Source organism: Calonectris borealis, chromosome Z (genome assembly GCF_964195595.1).
Source record: "Calonectris borealis chromosome Z, bCalBor7.hap1.2, whole genome shotgun sequence".
NCBI lineage: Eukaryota > Metazoa > Chordata > Aves > Procellariiformes > Procellariidae > Calonectris > Calonectris borealis.
In genome coordinates this window covers 1,770,714-1,788,965 of record NC_134352.1, presented here as the reverse complement: position 1 = coordinate 1,788,965, position 18,252 = coordinate 1,770,714, and the positions used below count along the sequence as shown (strand labels likewise).

The 18,252-nt window shown below is 36.2% G+C and overlaps 1 protein-coding gene across 1 annotated transcript in view; it reads right to left on the bottom strand.

Moving 5' to 3' along the window:
• KIAA0825 (KIAA0825 ortholog) overlaps positions 1-18,252 on the bottom strand; it is a 261,914-nt gene that overhangs the window by 150,896 nt on the left and 92,766 nt on the right. The window contains exons 6-11 of the mRNA XM_075136551.1: positions 15,731-15,825; positions 13,784-14,011; positions 12,529-12,794; positions 11,132-11,282; positions 6,955-7,145; positions 4,921-5,103 (exon numbers count right to left, since the gene is read on the bottom strand). Of these exons, the coding sequence (XP_074992652.1) occupies positions 4,921-5,103; positions 6,955-7,145; positions 11,132-11,282; positions 12,529-12,794; positions 13,784-14,011; positions 15,731-15,825 (1,114 nt within the window). The remainder of the gene's footprint in view (positions 1-4,920; positions 5,104-6,954; positions 7,146-11,131; positions 11,283-12,528; positions 12,795-13,783; positions 14,012-15,730; positions 15,826-18,252) is intronic.

Below are 18,252 nucleotides of genomic sequence, written 5' to 3'. Positions count from 1 at the left end.
AGACAGTAATTTCAACATTGTGAGAAAACTAAAGAAAAAAAATCTTATTGTCTCTCATCCTCTGAAGTATTTTTCTTAATATAGCAAAACAGAACGAACTTCCTACAAGAAAGCATGATAGATACAGTTTGGGTAGTAATCTAATTAAAAAAGACCACATCTTGCCTACTGTTTGAGAGACTTCTGGGCTAAAGCAGCTTGTTAAGAATGGTTTTTTAGCTGTCTCCTAAGGACAATCACAGGCAGACCTTTGGGCTCTGAGGCTTGTAACAAAACCTCTACACAAATTTTTAAACTGAGATGGAGATAATCTGAGGGCTTTAAAGATTGTTTAAATATTAGAATAACTTCAAATACTATAAAAAATCATTGTGTAATGATAATACAGTAATTCTGGTGCAAGCATTTCTCAGTGTCCACTGCTGGCTATGTAATTCTTGCCAGGAAAACCCAACTCTGTGCCAGACAGTTTAATTCAACTACTCTTCTGACAGAAGCATAATAATAGCTAGTAGGAAATTTGTTTTGACTACAAGTTATGTAAAAGCAGCTGCCTATAGTCTCAAAGCAGTGGATAGCATCTGTGAAGGTATTTAATACCACAGCAAGATTCCAAGTTACAGTAGTTTTATTCTTCAGTAGAGTATGACAAGGTGAGAATTGATCTTGTAAGCCTCAGTGCAGGTGTGAAAAAATGAGATGCCAACAAGATGCATCCTAATGGTATTTCCTTGTAGACTTCAAAGGATTTAGCTCTGTATAAGGAATAAACATGACTAAAAAGCAACTTCATGAATTATAACTCTGATATATTAAAATTAAGAGAAATATTTTCAGTTTTTAAAATTGAATGACAGATATTTTTACCCAATAGACAGCAATTTTATCAACAGAATCTCTACATTCTTCTCTCAGCATTCAAGTCATTTACCTGATTTCTTGTTGAGAAAGTAAGGTATAATAATTCACAGTATGAAATCATAAAAAGGTGTATCTACCTTACTCTTTATGGTCTTCCCTGACAGAAAGATTGTCATCTCCTACTCAGTACAAAAGACTAAAGAATATAGAAAAAAGCACAACTATAGATCTGGTGCAGAAGACAGTCTCTACTCTGAAGTCATAAATAGGTCTGTCGTATTGCAAGTTGCCAGCCTGCTTCTCCTGGATAATTTCATTCTGTAAAAAAATAATGAATGAAGAACAGCACTGGATTCTCCTATGAAACCCACAAGCAGCATTGAAACTGTTAGATCCACTGCACAAAACCCATCTACTTGAACTGAGTAACTGACAACAACCTTGTCAGTGAGTAAGACTATGATGACTGGAAATTCTGAGGGATGAAAATCCTCTTTTTTCAGAGGTTTGGATCAGCAGCAAGAAAATAGCAACACTTGGTAGTTCTGGGGAGCACATTCTGGAGACTGCTGTGGTTCAACAGCTTCCTCAACAACCTGGACAACAGCGGACAGACAGAACACACATTTAGGACATTTGCAGGTGACACTAGACTGGGGGAAGCAGGCACAATAGTTAACACAACAAACAGCAGAATGCCAAGTCATGGATGACTGGGCCAACAGAAACTCACAAAGCGGTAAAGTGCAACTTTTTGCTTCAGCCACAGAGTTATAATAACCTAGGCTGGGAACTGACTGACTGGTACCAACCCTACCCAACCCCAAGCCTGGGGTTTGTGGCCAGTAGGGTGTTGAATACGAGGCAACAGTGTACTCTCACCAGAAACAACGCAAACCACACACTGGGTTGCATTAGGAAGAGTATGGCAAAGAAACTAAAGATAGTGATTGGCTTCATCTACTTGGCAACAGTTAAGCCTTACCTAGAGTATTTTGTCCGGGTGTTGGACCTACAGCTCAAGGAGGATGTGAGGAAACTAGACTGCATCATCTATGACAAGAGGTTGAGGGATCTAGGCTCATTTACTCTGGTGAAGAGGTGGCTAAAGGGTTGAGTCAACAATGGCAGCCTACAACTATCCAAAGAGTAATTACAAAGACAACATTGACAAACTTTTCTTAGTGGGGGCTGGTGTGATACAACAAGCCATAGCCAGAAGCTCTGAAGGTTCACACTAGATATTAGGCAATACTTCGCACTAAGGCAGCGCAGCCATGGAACAGGTTTCCCAGAGAGGTTGTAAAATCTCGGTTCCTGGAGTTTTACATGGGTCAGCTAACACAGTCATGTCCGACTGCTCTTGGTGATTGTCCTTCTTTGAGCAGGAGGTTGGGCTAGATGACCTCCAGCAGTCCTTTCCAACTAACATTTCTATTATGCTAAAGTTACTTCAGGAAGGCCAGAGAAGGGTGGAGGAAAATGAAGCACAGAAAAATGAGTGACTATTAAAAACTGATGACCCAAGATTCATAGGTGAAGTAGCCTTGTCATACAGAAAATAAACTCTAAGTGATAGCAGAACGCACAACGTTTGATCACAAAATTAGGAAGGTGAAAGCATATGCCAGAATCACTATATTTGAAGTTAAGGATATTATTAATTTTTCAGCACCCCTAGTATTTTTTTGCATTTCAACAACATAATAAAGAATCTTGAATAACTTTAATTCCCTGGAAGCAATAGTTAATACAGCACATCTCTAGTAAGTTGGAAATGAGCCAGTCCTATTATTAGACAACTCCTGGAAAACAATATTCTGTCATCACCACTTTTATGATTACACAAAACTTTCCTGAGCAGTCTAAAGATTAATTTAAACCTAGACCCTGCAGGGAAATCTTCTAGTACCAAAAGAGAGCATGATAGATTTAAAAGAAAAATCTTTATTTCACTTCCAGTTAATTTTACCAAAGTTTTGAAAGATACAGAGCCAAGCTAACAGATGGAAATTTTGATTATACAGCTGTAATTGTAAAGAGAACTGATGAAGGATTAGTATTCCTTTAAAATCATGCATAACATCTAAATTTGCTATTGATAGATTCTTAACATGATGAACTATGCACAACTCAGTGAATAACGGACCTAGGAATTCAACAAAAAATTCAGTATATGAAAGTGTTTCCAACTGGATATAGTCATTCAAGAAGCTAATTTGGTAAATCTGTTTTTTCTTTGTATTCTGGACACTGGGTTAGGTTACCTGATGAGTATTGGCTGTACTGAAACATACAATATAAAAAAATTGTTTTGATAATGGAGTCTACAGCTTTTGAAAGAAAAGTTCTGAATACACAGGTTCATTAAAAATATCCCTTTTTACTTACATGAAAACATGCATCATCTCTCTAACAATGTTTTTTAGTGTTAATATTATTTTTGTAACTATATAACAAAATATGATATTTTTTGTATTCTTCTTAAACAAAGCTGCCAGATTTTGGTTATGATTTGCAGAGTACTTTGTAGTAAATTAAATGAGCTGCTACATCCTGTGCATGTCAAGTTTTTGATCTCTAGAGAATCAAATCAGGATACTGAAATTTATATGCCTAAATATGAAACCTATATGACCAAGTTGTTAATTTGTAGCATTTTACATAAAATACAAAATATGCTGCCTTACTCTCTCCACTGGCACTTTGTTCTGAAACTCAGTGAGTTCTCAAGTTAGCACACATTTTTTATCATTCCAGGTATAGATAAATCTTTGAACAACATGGATTAGTGGAGGAGACTAGAACAGCTAAAAGGAACAGACTATACTACATATTTATTTTAGTCCATCATTCTAACGGCTTTCGTAAAGAAAAGGTGAAATGTCAAAATTGAGAGTAAAAGCAGTTACCACAATCTCCATTCCTGCCTCCATTACTATTGCCACAGCAGGACTACCTAATCTGTTCATGAGTCACCTTCTTAATTGCTGTTTTTTCAGGAGCCTGCATTGTGTAAGATCAAACATCCAGTTACAATCCACATTTGCATGTTCCTCAGAGCCCACAAACATTAAAATGAGCCTACACATGACAAAAAATATTTAGTTAAAGAAACTTAAATGCAGGAGGTCTCCACCCTCTTCTTTGTACCACTAATATTACCTAGAATATTCTTAGTTAGAGTAATAAAATAAAAGCCAGTTGAATAGGATTTGACTTTCTTAATTTTGGGTTTGTTGTTGTTGTTTTTTTAATTTGTGATCTCACTTTGTATTGTCTCTTACACCAAATTTACAGCAGAATTTTTAGCATGAAAAAGCACTGAAAGACTCAGACCCAATTTCAGTGCAAGTAACGTGTCCTTTTGTTTACAGTTATGACTTGTGAAGACATAATTTTATAAAGATGGGCATTCTATACTCCTTCTCTTTTAAACTATATTTAATATTTGTTGAAGCATACTGGTCATGTAACCAGATGATCATTTCAGTAAATTATCTTTAAACTCCAGTACTTACAGAATTATTATGGGATGGCAGCAGAACATTCTAATTTATCTGGAAGCTGAAGGTAGATAAATATGAACTAGTAAGAAGAAGAAATTTTTTCAATTGCTTGAGTGACTAAGTCCTCGAAAACCTTACCAAAGGCTTTGGTACCATAGTAGACTGATAAGAACGTATTTCTAACAAAATGTTCCTAACTGAACAGTAAATTACAAATTTGGGACAGTAATTACTAATGAAATTCTAGTGTTCATCTTACAGAGAAAATCAAACCAGACATTCACTATAGTCTATGTTATCAACAGACAAAAAAATGTGCAGTACAGGAGTATGATCCAAAGCTAACAAAATCCCAGAAGATATAATTGGGCTTTAGGTAAGATCATAAAGATAAGTTCAAGATCAAATCAAGAAATAGTCAAAAGTCATCAAAATGTGTCAACACTATGCATTGCATTTGTATTTCAACAAAATTATTCAGCTTGTAGGTCTATCCATGTAAGTTCAAGAACCAATTTTATCTCAAATTGAATGTTTCTTTCATACTCACTCATACAAATTCTTCAGTGGTGAAGTTAAAATAGCCAGCACAGAGAGCAAACTATTGCAGTGGCTATGTATTTTATAGATCTTGAGATCTCTGAATTCATGTGGATTCAGAAACTCCTGTACAGAGCTGCAAACTGACCAGAGCATATCTTCAGTGGACATCAAAATTGCTGCAATATCAATTCTGCAGGGGGAAAAAAGTGAAAATGACATTTCTTAGGACATCAGGATAGTGGTAAATTTCAGTTAAGTAGAGCTTTCCTCTGACAACATAAAATACCTACTTTAACTGCCACATATTATGACGTGGAATGTTTCTGAGTCAGTAATCTGTTGCCTGTTGATGTTGACTGGCAGAGCGCCATGGGTCATTGGCCTAAACCATAGCAAGAACCCAAACTACAACAACATAATCTCACAAGACTATGCTGACATACAACAGATAGGAAACAGACGGATAACACAAAATATATAGCAGGCATGAAGTTGGACTGAAAAACATACCTAAGTACCTAAAAGCCAATGGATGCGTACGTGATCATGTGCATTTTTAAGGATCATGTTATTTTTGGAAAATCTAGGCGAACACACGTGAACAGCATTTGTCTGTATTACAGATCAGCTCCTTAACATTTTAAGAACCATTGGGAGAAAAGACTCCTCCCCAAAGTACAGTATTATTAAAAAATTATGTAAAGCTTCTGTGATAAAAATATATTGAATGATATTATTTAAAAATTGTTTTTTTCATTTGTGTATGACTGGATAATTCAATTCACTTAATGACAAATTCAAGGATCACCTTATTAATTAAAACAGCTTCTCTACAAAAAATGTAAAAAGTTCTTTCTTGTTCAGTATTCTGAAGCAAACTCATACAGAATTGACTAATACTACACTTAAGAAATACTGTATCAATACATATTCTTCATATTTCAAAGTATTTTTTTTCCAGGACATTTCCAGGAAAGTTTCCAGGAAACCTCTCTGTACCTAAAGATATAGAAGGGCCTAATCATAGTAAATTAGTGCAGGATTAGAGCATACCAACAGGTATTTTGCTATGTAGAATAAAACTTTGGGTTTTTTCCCACCTATTCCAAGAATGTGAACTTGTGCAAGTTACTTAACTTCCATGACACTGCTCCTTTTCATAATAAAACTTATGATGACAGCACAGAACTCTTAGCTCACACAGAACATAATCTCTGCTGAGTGTCTCCCATCTCCTACAAATGACAAGCTCTTAAGTTTTTAACTTACATGGCCACTATGGACTATATCCCCTTCAAAATCTAAAAAGAGGAACATATTCATATAGGAAAGATATATAGCAAAGGGGCAGGATGAGAAATACACCATTTTCTTCAGTCATACAAAACATTGGATAGAAAGAGAAAGGACAGAGGTAGAATAAGCTTCCGGCTGGGGACACCTGCTTTAGTATTTCTTAAAGAGACCCTCCTCTCTGGCAAAACATAAGAATCCCAACAAGAAGAACTTCCAGCTTTGTATTTCCTAAAATGACAGGAGAAGTAATAGCCTCTTCCTCCTCCCCTCTTCTGCACCACTGGCTTCATTCTGGCAAATCTTTTGATGTGACCTCGTAGCTCTTTCACTTGGAAAGCGCTATGAAAACCCAAATTCTATTGGAACACATGGAGTCTTCTTCATGAATCAATGGCTTGATTTCTAATCCTGACGCTGGCAATTCTGCCCACATTTTTGGTTGCACCACCACTCCTCAATGCATTGTTCAACATGAGGCTTTCAAACCAATCAAGCAGTTTATGGAACAATTTCACCAGGAGTTCAAAAGAGGTCTTTGATTCTGCCCAGTTTAGCATATGACTACCAAATATACTTAAATAGACAAAATATATTGAATTAAAATGAACATCAAAATACATAAATTGTGTCTATCCCTCTGCTATGTTCATTAACATTTAAATTTGAATCAAAGCAGTGTGTAATAGAAAACTAAGATTTACTTGTTTCATCCATTAAAAGTGTGCATTAAACATACAACCATTACCTGATTTGTGGTGTTCTCTTGTAACTGGGGCAGGCCTGACAATATCTGGAGGACAGCATAGCCAAGGATTGCTCTAGTACATCTGTAAGAATCTCCTGGGCTCTTTTGGGAGGTAGAATAGACCATAGATCATGATGAAGAGCACAGCAGAAGTAATGCCACATCTGGACAGAGAATGCGCATCTTTCCCCCTGGCAAAACCACCACACATTAAATAATAAAAACACACCTTCCAAAATGTCAATTTAGTTCTTGTAAGTCTAATTAATTCAATCTGAAACGAAATAGCTGAAGGTTTTCAGGCACATGATGCCCAAAAAATGGTCCTTGACAAGATGTGAAACATCTTTATTAGCAAGGAAACACATGTTTTATTTCAGTTACAAAACTAGAGTTCTGCCGCAAAACCAAACCACAGCATTTGACCTCTTATATCCTTAATTAACCTATTCCCAAAACCCATAGTGTAATAAGTCTAGTTTAAAACCATATACAGTGAGTCTAGTTTAAAAACATATACAGTGTTCTGTACTCACTGTTTAATTAAATAATTTAATTCATTTAATATAACAGTTTCTTTGTCCCCCCCAAAAAACATTATTTATATTACTTAAGCATATGTATTCCCCCAGATTCATAATTGCCATACATAACCACGATTATGAAACTTTGGTTATATATAATGGATATGCAATAAGAGCAGAAAAAAATAACAACTGAACAATTAAGCTGATAATAAGAGACGTCCAGAAGTTTTTAGTAAGACTTTTTTTTGCATCTTACAATGGTAACTCATTGAAACGAAACATTTTCTGGGAAGGAATCAGCATTGGTATTAATATTTCATTGCCTGTACAGAACCACCCCAATAAGACAGAGAGATAAATAAAGAGGAGTCAAAATCACAGTGGTTAATGCATAATATCTCTAAGAAGTACATATTTCAACTCACATTTAAGTATTTCAACTAATACCTATTCAGAAAATAGCATTATGATGAAGCTGTATCAGAACAAAGACTTGAATCTTCACTTCCCACAACTTCAAATGGAGTTGAGAAATATTTTAAGAATTTGTTGACATTTTAGCATTATCAGAAATATAAAACAACCCCATGATTTTTAAAACACTGTAAGAGGCATTCTCTAATAATAATAAGCCAAAATAATCTGCCTTCTTTTTAACGCACCACATTAGCAGATTATTGGAAGTTGTCATTATTCAGTATTTCTCTGCCATAATACTTGAAGTATATTTTATATTAAAAAGTGGTAAATTATGACAAAGAACAATAGTACCAAACTTGTGACCACTGCTCTAGTCATTAAATTTATGATTGGCATAGCCATCTTTAAAATCTTATTTAAAAAAACAAATTATCAAGACGTCCAATTTTCCAAGTTTCACTAATGCAGAAGAGAAAAATGTAATACAGATAAGTTTCAAAAGAAAATTATATGCCTAATTTTCTTTGTACATACCACCATGGACATCTTAGAACTGTTTTAAGCATATTTCAACAGGCAAACCAAAAACAATCACTCTGGTATTTTGAACAATCAAGCACTTGACAAGTGTTTCCACACAGGTAAAATATATTGACCAAAAATGCATATAATAAAATAATGGACATATTAAAATATTTTCCTATTTTTCTTGTATGAAATAAAATTACAATATTATTCCATGATACACTAAAACATCATCATAAGAAAGTAAGAGTTTACTTCATAACTCAACTCATAACATAACTTCATTACTTTGCATAACTCAAACGTTAATACATTTCTGTAAGTCTGAGTTTCTTAGATATATTACCATGACTTATCCAGAAATAAACCCCTAACCCTACCCTACAGACATTTTATTAACATTTCCCTTTCTTTGCAAAAACATTTCAACTGTTACAGAATAAACTTACCAGGAAAAAAATAATTAATTTGAATGCCTAACGGAAGCTAATTTATTTTGGTTGTATCTTTAATTTACAAAAATAAATTTAAAATTTTCAAAAACCATGCAGACTTAACAACCAGAAATATAATTCTAAATTGACTTTCTAAAGTAGGGTATTTATTTTTTTAAGTAACTGAATGTTGGCGAGTTTTACTTTTTAACTACGTAACTATAAACATAAATTGCTTCATTTTCTCTGCTTTATTTAATTTAAAGCAGTAAATTGAATAATACCCCTTTTCTAACATTGTACCTCCACTGCAGAAGCAACAGCTTCACTGAAGATTTAAATGAGATTCATTCCCCTTTTCGGACCTGTTTTTCCATTTGTTGCCATTTCTAGACAATTCTACTTGTAAACATCTGCTATTTTTGCAGGCTTCGTATAACGCAAACAGATGTGAGCTTTTATTTAGCTTATATATCAGGAAACAAGCAGCTGCGCTTTATTACATAAGCCACTCAATATTATCCTTGAACAGACAATTCTTTATTCTTTGACTATTAGAAAACATAAGTTCCCGAAGCTACAGCAGATGTCTGCTACACTAAAAGCCCCGTTCGAAAAGGCAATCTGGAGCGCTGGCACAGTGGGTGTTCAGTGCCCTCGACTAGCGAGATCCTGAACCCAGAGAGTTTGGACTCCAAGCGCTGAATGGGAAGTGCGCTCTTAGAGCTCAGCTCAGATCTCACATCACCACAAATTCACTACTTGTGTCTCACAAAATCTCTGCTTAACTTTCCTAAAAGATATTCAAAACTTTCTGTGATCTCACAATGAGTATAATCTGTGTTTACCCTCTAATCATAATTGGTCTTCTGGCTTTTCTTTTAGTTCCAGTTACCACTATTAAGGCACTCTGAGTAGATCATGATCCATCCTTGGACCATGGCCCATGGCCCGGTAAAAAGAGCAGAGTGATGATGTAAAATGACGTACTTCCCACTCAAGCGTAGAGCTGAGATACCAGCTTTCTTCAGCCCTTCCTACACACATCAGTTCTGATCAGTAATGATCAAATTGTTTAGCTAATCCATACTCTTTCTTCTTGAGAGACAGCTATTCCTCACAAATAGGTTTCCTCCATGGTGAATAGTTATTGGGTTACTAATAAACAGGACACATCACCATATGGACTACCGACAGTGAAGATCATATAATGATTTATCAGCTGCCAAAAGCCACTATATTTCTTACCTTCTTATCAAGCCAGGACATCTGGGCTCACATTCAAACAAAACACTTATTTACTTGTCTTTGAGGGATGGGCTTTTTGACAGATTACTCATATTAAGGTCTGCATCACCTGTCCAGTACAAATTTTTGTCACTGACTCAGCAGCTTTTTATATTACACCTGTAGAATATATGTATCAAACCCTATGTACCACACAGAGTTTTCTCTCATGTAAGAATTCTAGAAAATGCTTAACAAAAACACCCTAATTCTCTCACACAGCAAATGATATAAGGAAGGGCAGGACTTTGTCTCCAGAAGATCTCAGTTATTATTGATAAAAAACATGTAATACTTTCACTTCAAGCTGAAATTAGGTGAAAATAATTTCAAACAGTATAAATCAGTCTATCTTCATCTGGGATAAAGAAAAAACCCCAATAAATTACAATAATTCACTTGATCCTTAGGGTTTTTTTCACAGAATCATAAGAATTACAGTTTAAGAGCAGACCTGTGACTTCAAAATGCAGGTGAAATGACACTAGTTATTTCAGACATATATTGTTGAATGCTGAAGGTAACTATATTGACCATCTTTCATTGTTACATCCTTCACTCACAAAAGGTAAGAAGGTGAACGAATTGAAAATAAAAATCAAAGAATCAGATTAAAAATTTCCAGGAGAAAAATAGCTGACTTATATTTTCATATGTCACACTTTCTATAGGAAGAAGAGTTAAAGTGACGGTGTCTTCTTTACTGAGTTTTATATAAGTGTCTTGAACTTGACACACAATATTTTATTAAGCAAATGACACAAACGCTCCATGGTAAAGATTTATCTCATCTTTAAATGACTATGTTTTCCTACATCATTTCTACAGAGACATTTGCCTGCAATAATAGATATTTCAAAATAGTAAATTCCAATAATTTTTATGTAAAAATAATGCTGTTCTTATGCTTCTAATTAGTCAGAGAGCTGGCAACCAGTAAAACACATTTTGCAAAAGGGAGGCACAGTAAACTTAACCTCACACCTCATAAAAAGCTTTGTAGTCATCCCAGTGGTGGCTCTCAGCATCCTGTAAAATGCTTGTAGCACAAACTCTGACGCAGTAGTTCGTAACTTGAAACTGGAGAACGTTGATGAATTCCTGATATTGTTGGACAGGCACTAGGAACAGGGGTCTGTTCAGAGAGAATGATCAAAGAGGGAAAGATTGAAAGGCTGTGCAGTAGGAGGTAACAATCCCCAGTACTGCAAATGGTTTTGGTTATTAGGTATCAATCATTCATTTCCTCTCTGTCCTGGAGTCTGAACCTAGCATTCACTTTTGAAAAATACCTGGTCTTTGTTTCACAAGTTCTTTAAATATATCTGCTCATCTATAAATTCTCATTTAACCAAGTCACTGAGAAATGTATTACTTCATCCTATTTTCTGAGATAAAGGTACATTAGTCATTCAGTTAGTGGGAGATTCTGGGTTGAAGCATAATTGCATCAGCACTGAGTGTGATAAAGAAAACATAAATACAGAGTCCAGAGATTATTTTTGGTAGGTATGTACTAAAACTCTTTCATAATACACATAAGTAGAATTATTGAGCAATATTTTGGCTCACACTTCCCATTCACAAAGATACACTTCATGCAGGAGAGAGTAAAACATCAGAGGGAAAGTAGCTCAACAGTGCATACAATCCCTTAGAAATCACACATTCCTTGAAAATTGTGCTAGTTCAGGTGTCTCTCCCAAAAGGCCCTGTTTCTACTTTTAAATTACATATGGCCAGAAACACATGGACCAATAAAGAGACCCGTAGTATCTTAAGTCAAAATCTCCTAAAAGCACAGCAAATGTAGTTATATTGCCCCCCAGCTCAAACACTGCCTTAGACTTTACACTACTACTTCATATCTTCTCTAATTTTTATTCTGCATGCAATGAAAAATAAATTCTAAAACTGCACTGAATGTATTTGTTCACATTTCTGAGTATAGATGGCGTAAGGAAAAAGCGCAGGAATGTATATTTATACTGTCCTCTAAGATTGCTATGTGCTAAATCAGATTTTATGAAAATTCAGCTATTGCAAAGGTCAGAAAAGGAAATTAAGGCCTTAGCCCTCTATTTATATGAGAGCAGAGTACATTCAGTTCACTGGACAATCCTATTTACTCAAGCTTAATAAATAAAAAATATTGATCTGCAAATCAAATGCAGATCTTAAACATAAATAATTTGTTTTGTAATGGCTGCTTTGGATTATCAATAGCCTTGGTTCAGGTCTTTCCATAAATAGCACACAGTGCATGTGCTAAAAAATATGATGCAATTTGGAAAACTACCACCATACTGTATCACCAATATGGCATGAGGTCCTATATTATTTATGTTGGAATTAAACCATTGTAAGTAAAAGGGACTCACTTTTTGCTTGTTTCTCTCATTAAATTGCTATACATTGCAAAATGCTGACAGACATATATCGCTGTGGAAAGGGCAGCGTACAAGTCTTGCAGGGGAGCCTTGGAGGGAACATCTTTGCTTTTCTCCTCTAGTCTTGCCAGGACAGCTGTTGCCACTTTGCTGCAGGCCTCTACAAAGTTTGCTCTAATTTCCTGAAGAGAATCATCTCTGCATGCCAGAGCCAATGGAAGCAATGTGTCAAGTTCTTCCATGATGTCAGAACAAAACTGAGAGAAATAAACGTGGCATCAAGTTATTTGTATTCTGACGGCACTATTTAATTTATACACACTAGGGTCAGATTCTTGAATAATGAAATTGGCACAAAACATAAATATATTAAATCAGCTTTACAAACATTTCATTCTGTTATACAAGGCAGGAAAGTTTATCTACTATTATTTCATTCCTTCTTGCTTTAAAGCTGCATAATTTTTTTTTGGTAAAACCATCTTATGCTAGTAATGCCTTCATTTTGTTTATGATTTCATTAGATGTATATTCAAAGCATAAGGTTAATTCCTTGTAATCAAAGATCATTTTCTAAATTAATTTATTTTGAAAAACATACAAATACATTTCTTTATACTGAATTTGAAAACAAACTTGTCATCTCTCAGTAAATTCATACATTGATCTCCCTAAAATGATCTCCCAAAAGCTTATGTGTTATTTCAAGCAAACATTCATTAACAGCATTCCAAATTTGCTAGAACAGCTGCAAAGCTTACTAAATAAAAAAAAACTTTCAAACACATATTCCTTTAGAAAAACAATTTAATTAATCGTCATAAGTGACCTTTCAGCCAAATCAAAGAACTCTAATTTGGCTGTATTATTGGTTACGCTGATTAGTTAAATGGCATGTCTAAGGATATGAATACAGGAAATCTCTTTATAGCTACGCTTCAAAGCTTCCCGCATTTTCCCATCGAACTGCTTGGTAACAGAGCAGATACTAATCAGAATATTTTAGAACCTTTTGGATGAAAAAAATAATGCCAGCAAAGTTTAAAAGTTAATTCTTTCAAGTATAGACTATGGGCTATTGTATAAAGCTCTGTTCAGCCTCATATTGTAATGCCTCTCACTTTCTTCTTAATTCCATTTATATAAGATATAGAATATTAATGGTACTGTAAGTACTTCAAAGTGTAGATGGCAAACAGCCTTGGCATTCTGTCTCCCCTCAAACTTTAGATCTTTTGATACCTGCCTTAGCAATTCGTTTTGGTTGCTCCTCCTGTTGGACTGCTCCGCAGGACTCCCTCATTTGCTGGTTGTTTACAAGACTCATTGCATAGCCTGCAGCTGAAAACTCTTCTTTCTGCGCATGTTGAAGAATTTTAGTCGAAAAATCCTCGATTGCTATTGTTATACAGTGAGCCACAGAAGACGACAGGTCTTTAAATGCATTTCTCCAGCCAAAATTCAGTAAAATAGGCTGAAATACATATTTATATTAAATCAATCCAAATTCATTAGTGAGTGTTGTTATTGTCTGAAACTTATACAAACATCCATAACTAAATTAAAGGACATCATCACCTTTTGAAGTTCATTTTAATAACTTAAAATATAGTCTGCTAGCCTTGAAATCATATTAAAAGCAGTATATACACTCAACAAAAATGAATACGCATAACAATATTAGATTTGCTATCAAATTTATAAAATACCCTGGTTAAACAAAACTGCTTTTTAAAAGCCATGCTTCATCTTTACATTACTCATAATCTTTAACAGAACCTATTTAACAAAGTCAAATACATTTATAACCATTTTCAATAGTTTAACAAGTAATCCAGCAATGGATACCCCATAATAATTTTCACTGCAAGGTAACAACTGGAAGCTACTAACCATGAATATTAATGGAAAACATTTAGAGAAGCCGGTTTTAACACTGCCACACTGGATTTCACTTCTCTAGAGCTGGATTTAGCAAAGATTGAAATGTTTAAATAGAAATTTCTTGTTTTTAGCCAATGCTGGCTTTTACTATGGTTTACATCAGTTCCCTGCCTTCTGTAAACAGAGACTTCTGAAGTTATCTGAAGCATAACAGTTGCGAGAAGTAGACACAGTAGGACATCATTACTTTTCCACTAATCTTGCTTTGCATTGCTCATATGACATACAGCAGACTTAAACCTTTCCAGAAGTGGCCAACTGAGAATTGCACCACTGTAAGAGAAATATTTTAATGACGTAAGATGTACAGTAAAGATCCCCACTATGAGGGCAAGTAGGAGAAAAGAAAAGAAGGATTCCTAACAAGTTGCAGCTATAATACTAAATTGGAATTCAATGAAGGGCTATGAAGTGGAGCCCTTCCAGCTTACTCCAATTTAGAAGTTGCCTCCTCCTTCCTTTCCCCTTCCCCATTCCCAACACCCAACTCCAGTGAGCACAGAGGCAGCCCCCCACGGACACGCATTTTTGCAATCCCTGTTGTTTTTTTTTTTTAATCTTGTTCAAGTAAAGCTCAATCTTCTCAAAATATTTTTGTTTGTAATCTATAAAATATAGGAACATTAGTCTCTCAAACCAATTCAAAGTACATTTAAAAAAGTCATTTGAGCATTAAAATTGAGGCATTAGGAAATTAAATTCCACTATCGCAAAGTATCAGACTTATTAGAACATTTAGGTCCCATAAATTCAATAATACAAATATGTTTAGTAGTAAATGGAAGCCAGAATAAAACTTAACCTTGTACATACATTCTACAAAGCACAGTGCTTACTACACAGTAGTTTGTTGGCATCAGAGAAACCAGACATCGTGTGAATGCTTATCCCAATACATCCCAGCATCATATGATCAAATGCTAAGAACTTGACAGATTTTTTTAAGATTCTGCTGTATTTGAGAAAATATTTAATACTCAAGAAGGCTATCACATTTTAGCATTTTTTTATTGTTTTGTTATGAGGTTAAATCCGTTCTGTTACTAAATGTTAAAGAACAACTACTTCTTCATGAATACTGTAAGATTTTATTCCATTTTAACTGAGACTTTGCACCTAAAATTAATTGCAGTAGCTAAATAATGAAACTATGGGAATAGGTGTTTATAATGAACATGGTGACAGACTACACCGGAGACACAGACAAAAGAAAATCCCCTACAAAGTGTAAGACTCTTTTCATACTCACCTCTTCTACCTGAAGTAACTGTTCAGGAAGCACACTGGTTTCATTTGCTCTAGTTTCTCCTATTAAAAGCTCCCCACTAGCTTTCTTCAGAACTCCTGCACAGTATGATAAAAGGGATCAAAGTTAAGATTAATTCTGTAGAAAAGTCAGCAGCCTACAACACCTTCTGATATATCCATATGAAGCATAAAAAACCCCTCAACAAGATGTAGGGGAATACTAATGTTATGATAAAGCCAAATTCAGGTTATACACAGCTCCTTTTATATAACATGATGAAATCCACGTCCCATTGTATTCATATTTTATACAAACACACATATAATGTGTAAAATATAGTTTCTTTTGTCATTAATTCATTTTTATACTGATTGTGCAGTCACCTATTCCTAGGGAGAACAGATAACGTTAGAACAGCTGTGTAGAAATGAATTTCTATTCTTTGTTCAATAAATTATATGAATTGCACACTAATGTATTTTTATAGTTTTTACTTATTTGGAAATGCCAATATGATAAGAATAAAAAGACAGTTAATTAATACAGTTATTATAAGCAAAATAATGGTGACAGGAAAAAGTGAAGCTCCTTAAGAAAGGCTGGTACAAAGCTCGCTCATAAATCCTGGAGTAATGGGAATATTGCCCCAGTTTTGACAAGGACAAACCAATATCTGGGGTAGATATCACTTTCATCAGCGTTTCAAGCAATCCAGGAGGTTCCTGGAGTGCACTGATGATAACTTTCTCCTCCAAGTGATAGAGGAGCCAAAGAGAAGAGGTGCTCTGCTGGATCTCATACTCACTAAAAAGAAGCGGCTTGTTGGGAATGTGAAGGTCAAAGGTGGCCTTGGCTGCAGTGACCATGAGGTGGTGGACTTCAGAATCCTGAGGGCAGGGAGGAGGGTGAAAAGCAAGCTCACAGCCCTGGACTTCAGGAGAGCAGACTTTCGCCTCTTCAAAGATCTGCTTGGAAGAGTCCCATGGGATAAGACCCTTGATGGAAATGCGGCCCAAGAAAGCTGGTTAATATTCAACCTCCTCCATGCTCAAGAGAGTTGAAAAAAAATGCCAGGAGGTCTGCCTGGATAAGCAAGGAGCTCCTAGCCAAACTCAAACACAAAATGAAGCCTACAGAGAGTGGAAGCAAGGACGGGTAACCTGGCAGGAACACAGAAACAAAGTCTGAGCATTCAGAGACGAAGTTAGGAAAGCTAAAGCCCAAATGCAACTAAATCTGGCCAGGGATGTCAAAGACAACAAGAAGAGCTTCTACAAGTATACAGGTGACAAATGGAAGACTAGGGAAAATGTGGGCCCATTGCTCACTGAGATGGGGGACCTGGTTACACAGGCATGGAAAAGCCTGAGGTGTTGAATGCCTTCTTTGCCTCAGTCTTTAGTAACAAGACCAGCCTTCAGGAATCCCAGGTCCCAGAGACCAGGGGGTAAGGTTGGAACAAGGAAGATGTACCCTTGGTGGAAGAGGATCAGGTCTGGAAATACTTAAGCAAACTGGACGTACATAAGTCCACGGGCCCTGATGGGATGCACCCACAAGTGCTGAGGGAGCTGGCAGATGTCATTGCAAAGCCACTCTCAATAATCTTTGATCAATCATGGCGACTGGGAGAAGTTGGGGGAAAGATTCGAGGAAAGCAAATGTCACTCCTATCATCAAGAAGGGCAAGAAGGAGAACTCAGGGAATCACAGGCCAGTCGACCTCATCTCAATCCCTGGGAAGGTGATGGAGCAGCTAATCCAAGCACATTATGGACAAAAAATTCATCAGGAGTACTCAGCATGGCTTCACCAAAGGGAAGTCATCCTTGACCAACCTGATAAACTTCTATGAAGAAATGATTGGCCTGGTAGATGAGGAGAGAGCAGTGGATATTGTCTACCTGGACTTCAGTAAGGCCTTTGACACTCCCATAAGATACTGTTATGGGACAAGCTGTAGACAAGCTCTTGATGTATGAGCTGGATAAGCAGACAATGAAGTAGATTGAAAACTGGCTGAATAGCCAGGCCCGGAGCGTGGTGATCAGTGGCACAAAGTCTAGTTGGAGGCTAGTAACTAGTGATCTATCTCAGAAGTCAGTACTGGGCCGGTTCCGTTTAACATCTTCATTAATGGTCTCGATGAGAGTGTACCCTCAGCAAGTTTGCAGATGACACCAAATGGGAGGAGTGGCTGATATACCAGAGGGTCATGCTGCCATGCAGAGGGACCTCAACAGGCTGGAAAAATGGGCACACAAAAGTTCAGCAAGGAGAAGTGAAAACTCCTGCACCTGGGGAGGAACAACCCCAGGCACCAGTCTACACTGGGGGCCATCCAGCTGGAAGGCAGCTTTGCAGAAAGGGACCTGGAAGTCCAAGTTGAACATGAGCCAGCAATGTGCCCTTGCTGCAAAGAAGGCTAATGGTATCCTGGGCTGTGTTAGACCAAGTATTGCCAGCAAGTCAAGGGAGGTGTTCGTCCCCTCTACTCAGCACTGGTGAGGCCACACCTGGAG